Source organism: Tribolium castaneum, chromosome 9, assembly GCF_031307605.1.
Source record: "Tribolium castaneum strain GA2 chromosome 9, icTriCast1.1, whole genome shotgun sequence".
Classification (NCBI taxonomy): domain Eukaryota; kingdom Metazoa; phylum Arthropoda; class Insecta; order Coleoptera; family Tenebrionidae; genus Tribolium; species Tribolium castaneum.
The window spans coordinates 2,039,818-2,059,457 of NC_087402.1; the positions used below are offsets into that span (position 1 = coordinate 2,039,818).

General features: G+C 38.0%; 1 protein-coding gene across 4 annotated transcripts in view; it reads right to left on the bottom strand.

Annotated features, from left to right (window-relative positions):
- dac (dachshund) overlaps positions 1–19,640 on the bottom strand; it is a 112,797-nt gene that overhangs the window by 62,651 nt on the left and 30,506 nt on the right. For 2 of the 4 annotated variants that reach the window (XM_015979175.2, XM_008193564.3), the window contains exons 3-7: positions 16,867–16,899; positions 15,221–15,425; positions 11,066–11,125; positions 846–922; positions 324–527 (exon numbers count right to left, since the gene is read on the bottom strand). In XM_015979175.2, the coding sequence (XP_015834661.1) occupies positions 324–527; positions 846–922; positions 11,066–11,125; positions 15,221–15,425; positions 16,867–16,899 (579 nt within the window). The remainder of the gene's footprint in view (positions 1–323; positions 528–845; positions 923–11,065; positions 11,126–15,220; positions 15,426–16,866; positions 16,900–19,640) is intronic. The other 2 variants (XM_064358791.1, XM_015979176.2) reach the window with 1 other exon arrangement.

Here is a 19,640-nt window from a genome sequence, read left to right on the forward strand (position 1 = left end):
CATTAATTTCACTAGCGATAAATTAGAAAATTCCCATTCTCGTTATGTCAGAATACTAAATTAATTAATGATAGTAACGTCACTTTTGACCTCACGAAGCATTAGTTCAATCGAATTTTTACGTGAAAAAATATTTCTTATTAAAAAAAAATCGGTTTTTGGTGCCGGCTGTACGAGTAAAAAATCAGACTTTGTGAAGTTTTATTGTCTTTTTTCCCTTTGGTGCATGTGTCCGTCATCGGATACCCTCATTGGTAACGCGACTCCAAAATTGGAGGACCGGTCTTTTGGCCGAATCGATAATAATCGGACTGGACGTTTACCTTGATCCTTGTCGTCGTCGTCCTCCGGGTCGGAGATGTTGTCGTCGTCCTCGTCCTCGGCGGCGGACCTGGGGGAGCGCGGCGACGGCGGGACGTCCGGCCCGTCGGCTTCGCTGCCCGAATGGTCGCCGTCCCCTAACGAGCCGGCGCTGCCGCCGCCACTCTTCGACAGATTCAGCACGGGACTGTGATCGGTCGGAGAGCCTGGAATAAAATTCGGCGAATTAATTCGGTGCCGTCGACGAAATAAAAAGTTAACTATCACTCCAGGATTTAATTAATGGTTGTAAAACGGGGATTTGCCGGCTGGACGTTACACGAACCAATCTCGCCGGTAATAAATTACGCGAGGGTCACAATTAAATACGCATATGCAGAAATTGAAACGAATGCCCCGGTTAAGTCTCGAAATAAATCGGACTGTTGGCTCTTTCGGATGAACGCATCAATCCCGGCGCCCGGCTTACGGGATTTATCGCCAGAATTCCGAGCCCAGTTTTTCTTGTAAATTAAAGCACTTACCGTTTCGTGGACTGAGGTCCCTGGCTTTCTGGTCCAAGGGCAGCGGTCTGTCGGGATCGCACCGCTCCTCCCTCAGCCTGCAACAAACGCACAATCACCCAACAATCGAATAAACCGAGCTGTGAATTATCGCGAATAAACAAAAGCGCCCAATTATGTTCATAAAAGCGAGCGATACTGCAATTTTACCTTCATTATAAATGCATTACATTTCGTCCAAAACATGCAATCTGTCGATTTGATCTTTACCAAAATGTAAATTTTAACAGTTCTCGTATTAACAGCCGGCTCGTAAAACATGCAATTAGAAAAATACATCTGTTTTAATTAGAGCATTGGCAATAAGTCGCGGATTCGGGGCTTTGCAGCCCCTGTTAATGGCAGTCACCGTAGGGGTCCCTTGCCTTCATTAAAACATCTCCGAATACATCTGAATAGGAAATTTGATAACCGGCGCAAAAATCGGACAAGCTATCCGATAGTGGGGATCATCTGGCTGGAAAATTCGCAGACACTTTCTTGTACAATTAGAACCGAGCAACGAGGCACTAACGGGGACAGTTTAATCCGAGTCACCCGAATTAGCCTAGAAATGGCACCTAATTCACAAGAACAGTGGCGAGTTGCACAAGATAATTGGATTTGGAAGCATGTTAGGACGCTCAACGTTCTATTAAACAGATTCTTATCTCCCAAGATTCATTTGACCCGACTTAATTATGTAACAATACGGCTCGAACACGAAAAGAACAAAACATGTTTTATGGATGTGACGGAAGGATTCAGGATGCAAATCGCGCGCTGAATAATTGCATTGATTCGACTCATATATCAAAAGGACGCTTCTGATATTGTGACTTTATGGCTCAGAGTCCTCCACATGGGCGGAAAGCAAACGAGATCCACTCGAAAAGGTGCTGACTCGATCTTCCGTTTACATTCAAGTGGACGATTTTTGTTGAAATATGTAAATTTCCGAAAAACGATCGTCCATCAACGACAGACGTACATGCAGTCATTTCGCAGCACAAATTTACATTTCAATCTCTGGGGCCAGTTCAAACAAAAGTCGCTAAGCTCTTACACTACGCTTTTATTACACAGGAAAAATTTCCTAGTGCTATTTTAAAATATTCTCTAGTGTAAATTAACTTTTTTCTATATGTACTTTTAACCATATTTTAATCTTGTGCCATTTTTTACTGTACTAGTCGTATTATTGAGTGAATAGTACACTAGTCAAAAATTCCTCTTCCAGCGTTCATTGGCTCAAAATCCGAGAGAATAAAAGTAGGAATGTGAATTCGAACACGTCGTTAGTGTCGTTTTTCTTGATGAATTAAAAAAGGTCCTACAAGATGAATACATTTAAGTATCATGTTTTGAGCAGCGGGAATTGTCTGACACTAACGACCCTGCGCCTTTTGTTTCTAAAATATGATTCCTCTAATTACTCATAATTAGACTTCGACAGTAACAAATTCGTCGTGTCCCTTTGGGATTGCGTATTGAATGTAACTCAATGCGTTCGACGTTTGGAAATTGGAGCATTTTTGAATCTCTAATTGGGAATGCAGAGATCTCAAACAATTAGCAAAGTCAAGACAAGCGTAATAAATTATCAGGCAATAAAGCGAGCCTTAAACATTATTACCTCGTCAAATAAAACAATGCATACGAGGCCCAATAACGAAGTTCAACCCCCAGTCTTCTCGGGTTTCGCCCACTGACAGCAAAACGAGTCGTGTTTATGACTTTTCATATATTCTTCGTTATGCTCACGCAATGTTTTTCAATTTGAACGGCAAGTTCGCAGCTGCAGTCGTGTCTAAATATGTAATAAAGTATCCCTCGGTATCTCATCTTAAACTGTTTGTGTATCACAATAATTTCGCGGCGTTTTTTCGGGAGGGGAATCAAATTTGGCAGGCACCTGTGCCGCCCCTGGAATTACGGCAATACATTGTCTTTATATCCCGCAGGATCTCGATTGCTCCTGTTAATGTTCTCAATGCTCTCAACGCTGCTTAGTCTTCGCATTACTTTTAAATATTCAAGCAACGTTAGGACGTCTCTAAAAGCATTTGGCCATTAAAAAATTAAGCGGCGGCTTCCTATTATATTATTATTTTATGCATACTTTGCTGCGCACCAAATGGGAGGGAAATCGCTGCGAGCAAGACGCACACAGCACGCATTAACTCCATTTTTCGCGACACAATCATTCGGAAATTTCGACTCGTTGCCAGCTAGAGAGCAAACCGCTTAATTGTAGAAGATGGCATGCCTCACTCGAACATTAATATTAAATCGGAACCCTCCAGGATAATATAACTACAGTAGGTAGAACTAATTATTATTTAATAACGGCTCCGATCTGCGACTACTTCGCTGATTGACTACTAATTGCCTCAAGACGTAATTAAAATTTAATCATCCCGGGACGACTGTTTCGCCTTATTTTCTTACAATAACATCGATTTTTCGGTGAAAATTGACACGATAATGGATCAAACATCAATCGCTGTATCTTCGTGGAAGTGTTCGCGCCGAATCGAATCAGAGTCGATTACCAACTGGAGGAACATTTATCAAAAGAGGAATACGTCATCACATATTACAACCAACTTTGTATACGCATATCTACCGAAAACAGGGGCCGCCGCACCAAGTGATGTTCCTGCGCTCAATCAATCACATTTTCTATGAAATTGAAAATTTTATACGTGACGAAACACACTTGTTTGAGCCAAATTTGCCAACACACCGGGGAATTGCCGACACAAGACAATTTACAACAGCAAAAACTGTCGAATTAATTAACGCAATATGATAAAATCTCAACATATTCCGGCGAAAAATCGGGAGCCGCACCTGCATGTTTGTGGGAATCGCCCGTGCACAAAAGAATCGCTTTAACGCCTAGTCATAATGAACTTACAATCAAATTTCAATCGTAGCAACTATGGCCAGCCGCTACCGTTCTACATTTAGATTTCTATCTCTATTACTTGGTTTAAATTGTGTCTATGACTAATCAAAATCTGCTGAAAGCCGTCCGGTGGCCCAGAGAATCCGTGGAGTTGTCGCGGTTCGAGCCGGGCCGAATGCATCCGCGGCTAATTGTTCTTGCAGTAGTTTAACCCTTCTTTGATATAATCATTACCCCTCTCTTATACTTGTTTCATTATTATTTAATTATTTTCATTTCTGCTTTAGACATGTTAGGAGGGAGCTGAGATTGATAATTTACAGGTAGCTGACTGAATTCATTACAACAGTCGCTGAAAAATGAGAAAATTTCATTTGAGTTTAAGGGTTACGGCGGGCTTTTTTCCCAATTCCCAGTCGAGCCAATTTGGTATTCTCTGGTTACCAATCGAGTGATTGAATTGAATTAGGGCTGCATCTCCCGAGGTCGATGGTCCGCCTTAGACATGCACGATTTGCCTCGAAGAAGGCTTGTTTTCCCAAATAAGTGATTTATTGTTTAGTAAGCCTCTCACCTGTGTTTGTAAACAATTACAAGCGGCTGAAAGGGTGAGTCCACTGGAAACGCAACTAAATGGAGTTAATGTTTGCTTAATATTACAAATGTATGAGGAGAAACGCGGGTCAGCACTGCAAATAACTGACATAACAAGCTCCTCTGTGTAAATAATAATTTCGGTTAACAAACACATTCCTACTTTCGGCCACCGATTAAAATTTTATTGCCTCGTGAAATAATCTTTCTTAAGGGACGCCGCGACTCTAAAGCGCAAAAACAAACTCAAATTTTAATTAATGAAAGATCCAGGTACTTATAAATCACATGTACCACCCCACTGTCCATTCTAGAAGGATCACAGAAGGCCTATCTGAAACACGCATTGTTTGCAGGCGAGCTTAACAAAAGCAGAGCTTTAATTGCGGACTAGTTACGCAAAAAGCGACCCTATACAGAGGGACGCATCGCCACGACCTAATCTTACAGAGGGATTCACATATCTCCACGCAAATTAAATCTTAAATGAAATTTGAAACTATGCCTGTCTTCTTCTCCGATGATACACCGGCCCCCAGAACCGTCGATTTTTGCGAAAAATAGTTGGAGTGTCAGTGTCGGGTGTTGGATTGGGATATTACGTTTTAATTAGATCCGCCCTTGAGCATAACTTTTAAAGTCCCAAGAACAATACTCGGGGAGCTTCTTTTGCTAATTACCGCAGTAACTCCGAGTGTAGGTACATCCGGAAATGAGATTTCGATGTTTCCCGGAGGAGCTTTCGAAGCTCTCCCGCATTCATCGAGCTTCATTGTCGTCAGTGCTTAAGGCCGACATTCGCGAAAAGCCGTGGCAACAGTTAACATGGAATCTGTTAACTGAATGTAGCATTTCGCAGAATACAATTATAATATTAGATTAGCGAGCGAAGATAAGATCTCGACTGCTCTTAGTTCGTGTATGAAGCTGCTAAGTGAATTCTCCACTCTAAACTTGATCAAGATATCTTAATAATATTTAATGCAATGTCGGCTGATGGCACTAGGTACATTATGATCTGGACTTTGATAATGTCTCAGTTTACATATTGGATAACGCCCTAACGAGGAGACGCCCTAATTACCGAAAATAACGAAACGAAGATAGATGATTGATTAAGGTAGAGCCCTCCGAAACGTATTTAGAGATGTTTTCGCGCGGATGTTGGCAGCATTATAAAAAAGCTCCCCTAAGCTTTGACAGATCCTCTCAACGTCGCGAAAACGAAACTAACTTAGTCATTTGTCAGTCGGTCCCAGCTGTGAGCAACAACAAGAAGCATTTTAATTCACTTATTGAACATATTTTTTGGCTGCAGAAAGACATTTTAAAAATCATCAGCCGACACCCTCCTCTAATAAAACGACCTGAACTACAAAAATAAACTGCGAGGGCACCTATAAAAGCCTACGTAGATCAATCCCTATGTTTCGCCGTCGTGGCGGCACTTTAAATTCATAAAGAAAAACTTTCCCAAATTTAAGTGTGCGCTTTTACCACAACATTTTTCAACACTGACTACTATCCACTCCTCATTGATTTTTCTTTCCACCATTGCAGATCTTAAAATTCAAGTGTGTGTTTTGGCGGTTCTGCGGCGTATAATTAATATGATTCGTTTGAGGGTGTTGTGGCAAACAGCGTGGCATATAATTAAGGTGGGATGGCGATTTTCTCACGTAGTGTCCACTAATTACAGACGTAATGTCGTGTAGGTCGTTACTTTTGACATCGGCAAACAGGGATAGGTGAATAAACAAACACGAAGCAAGGGGTGTGTGAGCGGACAAACAGCATTAAATCGTCATAACCTCGCCTGAAACAACACGTTGTTATTACGAGCAACAGCGGCTGGTTCTAAAATTATTTAATCGTCGTAAATATTCACCGCTGGCATAAAATTAATTTACCGTGTTTCGATTTAATTAAATGCAAATATTAATGCCCGTATTTGATCGGAACAAGGTATGTCAGAGGGTGGAACGGGGACGAGTCATGTCTTGCGGACGAAAGATAGATATTGGAAATTTTTTTATTATAAGAGGGTTTATTTATGTTACAAATGAGGAGGAGGTGATGACACCGGCTTGGCGACATCAGGCCAGCTCGATGGGGGACTGTCAGAGATGTCACCACCATGATTAATCACCTCATTTTAATAATAACTTGACTGTAATGCAGTAGCTACAATATCACCTTTATTACGAAAGATACCGCCTGATGTTTGCTAAAAGACACGTGGATTAGGGAACAGTTTGTCTTATAATTAACTAAGAAAGCAAAGAGCTTTCGACTAGCACGAAAAGTCTCCTCCCCAAAGAGAAAAATCGGACACAACTGCTCCCACATTATCACCCCCCGGTGCTAGTTCAAATGGTCACTTTATTGGAACATCTTCAGTGCAAAAATTAATAAAAATTTAAAAAATACAAGCATTGCTTTTTTTATTTTTTTATTTTTTTTTATTTTAAGTCGAAACTTCTGTTTATTTTTACATAATTCGATGTGGAATTAATAAACGAACTTATTTGCCCAAAGCTCGTTTTGTCAACCATTTTCAACATTTATTTCTTAAATTGTGTATTAGGTAATAGATTAGGATTTTCCATATAATAATACAAGAAAAAATGCCCGTATGTTTATTCCGCATTTAAATAGGTATTTTTCGGATTCTAGCTGTATTTGTAATCAATTTAAAAAAAATAGAATTTTTAAAACCTTTACAATTTGCGTCAAAGCAACACTTAAAAAAATTCAACATCCATGTTTTTTTCGACTATTTCTGGAAGCTTGAATAATTAAAATGTGAATTTGTCCTTTTTCTCGTGGCTGAATTTTTGTTAATAATAACATACATTTTTCAAATATGAACAAAAAAAATAATAATACAAAATAAAAACAAAATAGCAATAGAATAATTACTGAAGTACCTAATAAAAAAATTAACTTTATTTGTATTTTAACTGACTTTGATTTCAAATGGTTTTCGATATTATTATGACAATGGAATTATTTTTGTAACTGGAGTCAAGACAAGGGTAAAAAAGAGTGAGACAGTGAAGGTAATGTTTATTTTTTTACTGTGTTGGGCTTGATTTCGGTGCGCTCTGAGCTTGTCCATAATTAATGAAGAATTCGTGTGACCGATATATTTACGAGTGTATGCAAATGCAGCAATTAGTTAATTATTGTTATTGTCAATTCGCGTGCACCACTTTGCGTACCGCACATCCATAAATATGTGTGTAAGACAACGGTGGCAAACCGCGGGTGTCTGTCTGGGTGCTCCAGTTCCCTCGCGTGTTCCCCCGTGTTCACAAATCACATGCAGACCACGTCCCAAGAAGAAAAACCGCCATCCGATACCTACCCTAATTGTTGGCTTGCTCCGAAAGAGAAGTCATAAGCCGGCGATGACAAATGGTCTCGCAACTTTTCTCTCAAGCCTCACGATTTGAATAAAAAATAACATTCGCGAAAGTTAATAATGGAAACGTGAACGGAAATCTGATTTCACGCCCGAGCTTTTATTTTAAAGGTGTGTGATTAGTTTTTGACAACGAAGATTTTAAATTGGGTTTTAGTACTTGGGAATACATTTTCAGAAATGTAATTTGGCGACGCAAGGGATTTACATTCCTTTTTATTTTCCGTGTCATTTCCTCGAATTTTAATACTCCAACTTTGAGAAATTTATTCATTGAAAATACACTTGACGACGTTCGCCGGTTCAGCACCGATGTTTGGCGTTTCGTTGACATGATGGATTAATTAGAGACAAATGGGACTTACACAGCCCGTGAAATGGGCGTCTTTCATCACACGACCAAGACAGACAACATGTGCTCCAGTGTGTCGCTACTAATTATCCCAAGCATCACAAAATTTCAATTTCGAGATTAAAAACAACACATCAGACACTAACCTTGTTAAAACTAATTACAACTCTTACCTAATTACATTTTTAACCGAAAATAACGCCAGACCGATTTTACTATTGCACTTTAACTAGGAAGTAAATTAAAAACCGTGAACGGAAATTAAAGATAGACGATAACGGTACAACATATGCTTAAATGCCAGGCACTTGGCAAAGATTGCCCAAATCCGCCCTTCCAGAAAAACGAAATCAAGCCAATTGGGGTGAAATAATAAAATCGCTCAATCAAAAGCAACCCGACCGACTGTAATTTGAAAAAATTAAATTACCAATAAATGGGGCGCAAGCAAAAAAATTGTAAAGTAGAATCCGTTCTTTCGTTGCGTTTTGTTTTGCTCCTTGGTGGAGCGCAGATAAATCTTTGAATAAAGCTCGACAGTAACAAACGAGGCGGCTTTAAAAAGAGGGGAGCTTTGGCTAATTAAAGTAACCACCTTTTGGAAATGTTCGGCATGACCGCCAAGTTCGAAGTAATCGTCCGAACGCAAATCCGTAATAAATAATAAGAATTTAATAAGTTAGAGGGTGGTCTTGTTCCTCCAGCAAACGACTCTTTGAACTGTCAAGACAGGTGTAAAATATATAATCCAATCAGGTTGCCACAATGGCGAATCAGAAGTTTGCGACAGATTTATATCGCGAGCTTTTCTATTAGGGCAAGCAGAAGGTTGGTATTAATAACGACACGGATGTAATTTTATAGACTTCCGACACGCCAGTGCCTAAATAAGAAATAAATGTATCATTCGTCCAAGTCATCGTGTAATTTATGACGTTGGGACGTAATGAATTGTTAGCAAATATTCAAAACTGGCTTCCTGTATCGCTCGGAAAAATCCTTAATTTCGCATGACGTCTGCAGATCTGTGGGGTAATTAATGATAACACGTAAGATTCGTGTTGGCCCTTATTCGCTCCCTTGTAAGGGCGACTCCAGGTCCGGACTGCGAGGGGAACAAGGCAAACACGCTCCTGCGATGACTCGTGTTTGTTTGAATAGGACGGACCGCATTCGCAGCTGATAAGGCGCGAATAATTAATCTTAATATTGCATTCTTCAATTGCCAGTCCGTCTAGGTTCGGCTGCTTGGCTACACTTGTACAATTTCGCAAAAATCCGCTCTCTACTCATATGGCGAAACTGCGATAACAGCAAGACGAATCATTTATTTATTTTCGCTGACAGTTTGCACTGGCAAAGAATGTCTCATTAGCGCCTTCGCCTTATCTCCCTCCGCGCATCTCTTAATTAAAGCTGCGGAAAAAGCTCCAACCATATGTCAATATTAAATTACAAATCTACAATGGACCCAATTTATTCAAGGCTTGATTTATCGACATCCCCGTCCGTGTTATAATCAATAACGTCCCGTTACTTCGGCGATATCATCTCGGGGTCAGGTAGAAAACAATATTAATATTTACCCAACAATAGTAATCAATTGGGGAATTTGCAAGATTCGTAATAATCAGGCCGGCGTTAATAAACTGTCACTGTGTTAATATCGGCGATATTTTATAAGGCATTATTAATATTCATAAACAGTGCAGATGCCGGCTGGAAGAAGTTCTGGATTCGCTGTGTGTCGGGCTAATTGCCGCAGTCCGTGTTGTGACGAGGATTAATTAATTTTGGAGCCTTAATTCAAATTTAAATCGGCCAGTGTTTTGTTAATTCCGCTCTGTTAATTGTGTGGACAGCTCGGTGTAATGCTGTGAAATGCGTACCCGGGATTTGCATTTAGCCATTTATAAATGTTTTCGCAATTAATTTGCAAGACGAAGGTGCCGTTTTCGTATGCATGGCGAAAAGGCTTAGCACAAACGTAAATATTTTCAAAAATTAGCGAGCACAAATAAGAAATTAATGCAAGCCCTTGGTAAAAATGCAAGTGCACGAGTCTGAAGTGGCATTTGTAGCGACACGCGATTATTCAGGACGTCACTAGTGGTAGCACAACGATTCCGACACTCACAAATCATTGGATGTTGCGTCGGTAAGCCGGGCTCTGCAAGCTCCGAAAGCTCAGTTAATCGTTTGACGTTTGACAAATATCACACCGTATACCTATGCCGAGCGCACTGTCAATATTTGGCTGTTTTGCATCACCGATTTCGCCTCAACTTATTGCACTAATAAGTTTTTCTGACATAGTTGTTCCGGCTGAATGAGGGTTATTTAAGGCCTCCGGTGCACCGTATGCGTGTATCAATATTTATAATTATTGCAGCGGCGCAATAAATTAAAAACGTGTTGGCTTCGTTAGATTTTTCAAGACTTAATTAGACGGGCTACGCCCACTCATAAATATACCAACAACTGTAAAAATAATTAATGTAATTAAACGTCAATTAGCTTTCTATCTAATTAAAAGCGTTTAATGCTCGCGTCTTTTTGTTAATCTTCAATTCGCGCTTCTGAGGTGGCCCACATTTTAATTAATTTCAATCCGGAAGCGAAGCCAAGCCAACAAATAGCCACTGATTAATAATTCAAACTATCAACAAATTTCGTTTAATTCCAATAAACTTTGAAAACTCAACCGGTTTAAGCGAGCAGATGAAACGCAACCTTTATTAATATATCATCCTCTCCCAATTATATTCTTTTATATCCGATCAAATAAAACAACGTGAATCGGACTCATAATTTATGTTCTTAATTAAAGAAGGATATTTAATTTTAAGCAAACCAAATAGAGTTATTGTTAGTTCGACGGGTCTAAATTAGTCCAATTAAATTATTTAACATACCTTTCTAAATGTTTGACGATGTCTTCGTACGCGGCCCTGCAGTTTTCCCAAATGCCTGACCTATAAAATAAACACAACATTTAACAAAACAACATTCACAAATAAATTAATAAAGAGGTCTAGAGTTTAATTCAATGGTTTTGCTTTCATATCAAGAAGTTAGAAAGAGAATTATATTTTCAAATTGAAATTTTTTTTCGAGATATCGCCTTGAAAACTATGCCATTTTACATATTATATCAATTTTTCACAAGAAAATTTGATTCAACAAAAAAATTCATAACTTAAAAACTAAAAGTCGTAGACCAATGCGGTTTGTTCCATTGAATTCAGCGGCTCATTTTCCGTATTATACGAACTTTTCATGAGATTTAAAAATTTTATTTTTTTTGCTAAAATTTCCTGAGTAATAACACTTACCTTCAAGAAAGTAAAAAAATTATTTTTTTTAAATTCGTTCTATCATACTTTTTCTTATTTATATATGCCTTTACAACCCTCTAGAGTTGTTAAAAGTCCAAAAAAAGACCATATGTTCGATTTTTTGATGTTTGATTTTTTCAATTTTCGTCGCAATTTTTGTCGATTTTGGGTACCCGGAACATTTGTTGAGCAATAGCTCCGGAACTATCAGAGATAACCCCATGAAGTTTACTATCGTTGGAAAGCTCTTTAGATTATCTATTTTTTTCAAAAAAAAATATTGTTCTCCGACTAATAGTTTTTGAGCAAATTGCAGATAAATGCAAAAATTGGTAAAATTTTAAAAAATTCATAACTAAAAAACTATTGGGAATTTGGCAATTTTTTCGATGCCAATCGATTCCCCGGATCATTTTGCATAGGTATGGATCAAAACAGTTCCACTTTTTCGCATAGTTTAGTCGTAATTGGGAAAATTGGGAAAATAAAAAAAAGTTAACACCCCCCCCTACAAAATGGTCAATTTTAAAAGTGTCTCAGAATCGAATAAAACTTATCCTATCTTATAGATTTTGATGTGCTCTTTACGATGGAAAAAAGAGTTTTCTCCTAGCTCTTTTAGTTTGGCCGTAATCGGCGATTGAAAATTGAAAAATTTTTTACGAGATATCGCCTTTAGTCCTATGCCATTTTGTAGAATTTTTTATTCCGGTTGTCCTCGATTTTTCCGTTTCTCGTTTACTCCAATAGTTTCGCCGTAATTGGCGGTTGAAAATTGAAAAAACTGAAAATGGAAACCTTTTTTTGCGTTTTTCTCGGAAACTGTAAAACTTAGAGCAACGAGCAAAAAACCATCTGATAGCGCTTAATTTTCTCTATTTTTTCGATTAAACCCGGAGCCCCTCCGGGAACCGGTTTCGGCTACAGAGGCGATCAAAGTTTTTCAATAAAAAAATTCATAAAAAAAAAACTAAAAGTCGTAGAGCATTGCGGTTTGTTCGATTGAATTCTACGGCTCATTTTACATATTATATCAATTTTTCACAAGAATTAAAAATTTAAAATTTTTTGCCTAAATTTAGGGTAGCCATTTGTCATAGTGGAAAATTTTATCTAACAAAAAAATTCATAACTCAAAAACTAAAAGTCGTAGAGCAATGCGGTTTGTTGCATTGAATTCAGCGGCTCATTTTCCGTGTTATACGAACTTTTCGTGAGATTTAAAAATTTGATTTTTTTTGCTAAAATTTCCTGAGTAATAAAAAACACAAACAGAAAGTGAAAAAATTAATTTTTTTAAAACTCGTTCTATCATAGTTTTTCGGACATATATATGCCTTTACAACCCTCTAGAGTCCAAAAAAGTCCATATGTTCGATTTTTTGATGTTTGGTTTTTCCAATTTTTGTCGCGATTTTGGTCGATTTCCGGTATCCCGAACATTTATCGAGCAATAACTCCGGAAGTATTAAAGATAACCCAATAAAGTTTACTATCGTTGAAAAGCTCTTTTAATTATCTATCATTTTCAAAAAAGACCTTTGTTCTCCGAATAGTTTTCGAGAAAATTGCAAATAAATGCAAAAATAGGTAAAATTTTAAAAAATTCGTAACTAAAAAACTATTGGGAATTTGGCAGTTTTCTCGATGCCAATCGATTCCCCGGATCATTTTGCAAGGGTAGGGTTAAAACCGTTCTACTTTTTCAAGCAGTTTAGCCGTAATTAAGAAAATAAAAAAAGTAAGCACCAGACTAAAACATGTGTTTGAAATAAAAATCTCTAGTTCGGTGATTGACCAACTATTTTTTTCTGAACTAGTTAGTGACACACAATGAAAGGTGTTGTATTTTGCTTATAACCGGGTCCTATTTGGTGCATCTGTACGTCTTCGCCGCTTAAACAGCTTATTGACTTGTTTGGGTTCGAACGTCGCCTAAATTCGCGATTTGGAAAAATCCTGGCGTTCTAATTTCGACTGGGGCTTTTAATGGTAGGTTATTAGTGGAGGCCAACGCTATTAATCAATACAATCAGCGTCGAGGTAATGGAAATGGGATAAAGCGCCCAATAGCCTGGTAAATTAATATTTGTATTCAATTTATTTGTATGTCGAACATTGAGACAAATGCGAGGTGAATAAGCTAGACAGTCTACCTGGAGAATTAATCACGGCGCTTCTTCATGACGTGTACACGCATCCAGCGGCCTGGATTTGCATTTTAATTACAGGCGAGCGTTGAAATGATAATGATGACTTGAACAACCGTGTAAACAAGACGACGAGTGCAGTCCTTACGGCCGATTCGGATTAAGACACAAACAATATTGCCGCACTTTTATATTTGCAGCGACAATCCCGAAATTAATTTATTATCGATAAAAAAACACAAAAAATGGAGCCGTCCCGGAGCGCTTCCCGGAAAACCATTTTCGCTTCGCCTCGCTTCTTGTTGTCCTATTTGGCTACGATTTGCAGCTAGACGAGCTTAGCGAACATCAACAATTCCAGTAAGACGATACCTCTGTGTTTAGGAAACTAATTTGACTTGGGAAATTTTGTATGTAATCCTGTTGTTTGTTGTATTAAATATTGCATAAACTCAACTACTTTCAAGTTGAGCGCTAAGATTTCCAGCGCGATCTTTGAACTTAAATCCTCAACTTGCCGAGTTAAGACACGAAAGGGTTAGGGGATTAAGTCCGAAAACGCGTCATGCATCATTCACTTTACTGGACTTATACTTTATCGCAGCCATAAGTTGGCGTTTCAAGGGATTTAACTTGTCGGAGATAAACATTTCAGCGAATAAATCATTGGAACGTGGTTCAGCATCGCTACGCACTTGAAAACGAAACATATCGCACTGTATGTTAACAAGCTACAACAGTTTTTCTTTGTTTCCCGGAGGCAATTATTAAATTCTTTCAGGAAAATTGTTAAACGCGCTTTTTTATCTCAAAGTTGAATAAAATCGCATATAATTTCTTCGTATCTTGATCGCACCAATTAACATGGTTTATTTTGTTTTAATAACTATTTTATGTGTGAAAAACACGAGGAAGCAGGAGCAAGATTACAGATAATTTCCACAACATCTCAGAACCAGAAACTCATTTGGCAAAATCAATTACAACATGTAATTAAAATTTATTTAATGACCGAAGTAAGACAAATGGTGCACAGTCGTTTGAAGCCACATTATGTTGATTAATTTTTTGCATTTACTCCACCGAGGTCTCAAACAAGAGCATTAAGGAAATTTATTGAACATACGTTCTAGTAATAAATCGCAAAAGAGAACGTTTATCTACTGAGCATGATCGATTATCTTATTAAACGTTTGTGATGAGTTAACGACAAAAAATGAGGAACGATGAGATCCAGTGATTTATATCTTGCATTTTCACAGACTCATCCGATTTCTCTAAATCTCATGAAATACAGGCGGTTCCGTCACAATTCCACATTAGAAGTATTGGAATATTTTCATTGGCCAGCAGGACCTAAAGGATTATGGTCGTATACAAATTTTCAAGTGACTATCACCAATACTTCTAATGTGGAGTTTAGACGGAACAGCCTGTATAATGTTCGATTTGCGTGCTTTTTGTGTTGTTTTTCTGGATTTGGCATTAAAATTCAAATGGTGGATTAGCATAATGAGCAATTTGAGTTTTCTCGTTAATGATCAATAAGCTACCGAAGTCTTATGTGAAAAATGTTAATTACCTCGCTATAGCCTCCATCGTGGGCATTCCTTGGTTCTTTATAACGGAGCCGTCGTGTCTTGTGAGATTGTGGGGCATCGCAGGCGACAAGAGTGCCGAATGTGCAGCCGCCGGATGAGGAAGTTGCATAAACTGCATGTGACTTAAATGAGGAGGATGATTGTAACCGTTCGCCAAAAGCGGCGATTTTTCTAGTCTTGACATATCTGCAAGAAGAAAATCATTTCACACATCACAAATATTAATAATTAAATTGTCATCGCGCCGGTCCGTCCACAGCCGGCAATTTCAGTCGCAAAACGCTTAATTATCGTGTGTGAAATATGCTGGCCTTTTGAACAAAGCAAGCGTAAGCGATAGCTCGTCTTTTCAGGATTTCTGTAGCGACCCGGGATGATTGATGAGTACCATCGAGTTAATTTCTCATGTGTAAGTTGTGTGGCCCATCAGCAAAGCTTAAATAAAATGGATACTGACTAATTAAGCGACTAGTTAGTTCAATGCACCTGTGCTTTATAGCTATGCGTTGCCAATAAAACTGACCCCCGTCGGCTTTTTGATCCACTTAGGTCGGATTCGCGATGCGTTTTTGCCATAAACCAGTTAAAGGGAACAATAATTCCTTGATAATTAAGCTCGAGTAATTATTTCTGTTAATGAGGGTGGTGGGAAACCGAGGTCGCGGGTCGAACCGCAGGGTGCCCAGCATCCCGCTGTGCCCCAAATCGCCTTTCATAGATACACATAAATATTATTACCTGCACCATTTCGCCGATTCCATTCTCGTAAATTTTTTTTCGGCCACTCAAAGCACCTTGAGGCATGACCGATCACGCGAAAATGTTCCAAGCGTTGGAAAAGCGAGGAAATTATTAGTTTTAATAATATATTGACAAGAAATTCTCGATGGTGCGGCAATAAGGTCATGGTCAGGTCGTAAATGCCTACTTCTATACAACTTCCGAATTGCGGATTAACATGTAACGTTTAATTATAAGAATTATGCGCTTCGGAAAGTTCAACCAAGTAGTGTTATTTCTTCAGGTGTATGCTGTTTAATGGGTTGCAGCACGCTGGAAATAGGTACACCTATTTCGTGTCCCCAGTACAATTAAATCCGACATTTTTAACATTATGCTAGGCGTAAGGCATGATAACACTGTTATAAACATACCAACAGTAGTGAGATTTCATGTTAGACCAACTGCAGCACGAATAACACGAGAAAAATGGAACTTACTTTATTACAATTACTGCTATTTCTATTTTTACGAGTTTAATCGGAAACCCCTTTTTATTTAAAAATATTAAAAGTGTAAAAAAAGGTAAAATAATTTATTGAAAGTAAGTAACATTAATCTGATGGCAATTTTTTTAACTTAAAATTTTCAAAAGCATAGAAAACTAAATAATATTAATTTAATGGACGAGCTTTAGGTGCCGGAAAAGCTCACAATTTTTCGCAAAAAAATGTATCCCCAAATGATTTGCTTTGGGGGAACATAAAAAGTAAAAAAAATATCCGGGCGCTAATTATTGTTGCAAACATTTTCTTACAATCGGCAAGCCTGCACGGGTGAAAATAATTAATGTGAGTTGAAACGTTCATTAGTGAATTATTTAAAGACTTTAAGTAAAATAACATACCTCTTCGCATCATTATGTCAAGTGGAAACTCGGCTGTAAAAGAATAAAATAAAGAAGATGAAATTATTATACTACCAGTAGGCACATAATTAAGACAGATGTGTTAAGAATGTCCAAGCTTTCACTATCACTCGTTAGAAAAACGGAAAGTTGCTCAATTAAATTACGTCTCAAGACTACCCTTTTGCCCTTCCTATCGGTATTTCCAGGCCATAAACGATTTAAAATTAACTCCAACAGACTGGTTCTAGACGATTTTAAAGTGGTTTATTTATAATCGACCACTTATCTTAAAACATTGCCGAATATAGTTTTAAGAGTTATAAATGGCCTCAAGTAATTCTACCTGTGGAAATTATCCAAATTGACACAGATTTACAGCTACATTCCAAGAGATGTGATTGGAGTCGTCGTGCACATGCAGGAAAAAAAGAACACGGCGTTAAACGATAAATTTATAAACAATAATTTGGCCCATTCAAAATAATAATAGCTCGAATTATTTTGAAATTGCTATAATCAAACGTTTAAAGTCATCGAGATAACCACGCTTAAACGCAAAACAAATTGTAAATGGGATCGGATAAAATTATACAGGCCAGAAAAAATCGCCCCAGGCTTTTGCTCCGAAAAGGTGCATGTCATTCTTGGACGATTTGTGTCGACTATTTATTAGGAATTAGTTGAATTGCTGTTATTGTGAGTCGTGAACGATTTTAAGTGCAGGTTTTGCGGTTTCGACAGTTACAGAATTAGACCACTGATTCGTAATTATTACCATTCCACCTCTGGGAAGTGGCATGCTTCACATATTTAGAGGAATATTTACATATCACAGGCATTCACACGATTGATTGACACGCTAATGAAGCGAACAGACAGAGGCGAATTTTCCCAAACATTTTTCAGAATCAGAATCGCATTATCTCCATTTTATGTACAGGCTGTCTCACCTAAGACTCTCAAGCCTGATACCTCAGACATTTGTCAACATTTTTTTTTTAATTTAATTTACTTTTTAATTTTAATTTTTTCAAAAAAGAGGTAAAAGACTGTGAAAATTCTACACACTTGAACATTCAGGAGTTTGGAAATATTTCGTACATAGCTGGATGGATTCTTTTCAAAAGCTTGAATAAAAGCCCCAACTATTTCTTCGCTTCCAGTGGTGTGTTTTGTTCTCACGTTCGCTTTCTGTTTCTTCAAATAATTAAATTATTAATAATTTGACAGTTTTTTCAGTGGTGCACAAAATGCTGCTTAGCAATGCTTCAATTGTTTCAAACGGTCACTGTCCGAATTCTTTCAATCCGTTGACAAACAACTGGGATATAGAGCTCGAAACTAATAATTTTGCAACTTGCGCCAGAATCGCTGGCCGACTGCAAGTGCTTACAATGACGCCACGTCAAATCATCATCAAGAGAATAACACAATGCGATCCCTCTCGGACACTCTGTATCTACCCCCGACTAACATGCGGATAATACGAAGCCATAATAGGGTTTGCTTGCCCATCCGTTAGGAAAATATTAATATAAAAAAATAATAACACTACAGTACCATGTTTTCACGGCTCAATTCACATTGCTATATGTGTTCTTTGTATTATACGCCTCGCGGAACCACTCGACATATCGTTTTACACAATGTATTACAATTTTAATTTATTGTTAAGAATTATTACCACAGTCATAAACAAGAGGTGTATGACCAGAACGGCGTTCAAAAAACAGAAATACAAGATAAAATTGTGCGTTATGTTAATTCACCCAAGTGTGGTAATTTCTCTCGCAGATGCGAAATTAAATAATTATTTCAAATCGTTGCGTTGTCAAAAATTGCATGTTTCAGTATAGGTACTTGAGTAAAATTGTGGGAAAAGCAATTTTCAAAAAGACTTCTGTTGTGAGGAATTGTCTGGGCGACTACAGGCTTTGTGCATTCGGATATGAAAAGTAAACAGAGTGATATGCAGGCGAAGTACGATATCATATTTCAATTGAAGGGGATGCAACAGACTCGTCTGCAGTAGCAGTTGTGTGGCCCCTGCGTTTGAGTCAGGTACCTGCTGGTGCATTTTCGGTCGCCACATAATGAAGAACCATAAAAGTGGTCCTATGAAAAAGGCATAAATTGGCCCGAATCGCAAATAGAAAATAACCAAGACACATATGTGGACGCATCCAATCAAATATTTTCTCATATTTTACAATCGTTTATGACACAATAAATAAAAGGGATAAAGCGTATAATGATGACATAGAATAGTGGCTGTAAAAACGGAACTGTAAAACCCAGATCCAATAATAATTAAATGCCATCGTTAAAACAAACGTCGGGGATAATCTATAACTCTTCATAAATAAAAGACCGAAATTAAATAAGTGAATGAATCGGAGAGAAGCGGGGCTTTAACAGTCCGCCCGAATCGGCTTAACATATCTCCAGCACTCTGACAGCTACAAGTTCGTGTGCATCCAAATGCCTGCCCCAACTCCACGAGAGCGGTTCTTAATTAATTGCCCAACCTTGCGCGGACCTAAGCCTATTTTACACGAAAAAAGCGACAAACCTTGAGATAAAGTCGGAAAAGCATTTTTAATGAAATGATTTAGTGTGTCGCCGCTCCAGACATGAAAAATAATTAATTCTCCAATCGAACAACTCGTCGCTTTATCGGCGTTAAAACCTGATTATTATTATAATGAACATTTTACGATTCATCTCGATTAGTGCACTACCATCAACCTGGATGGTAATTTTATTATCCG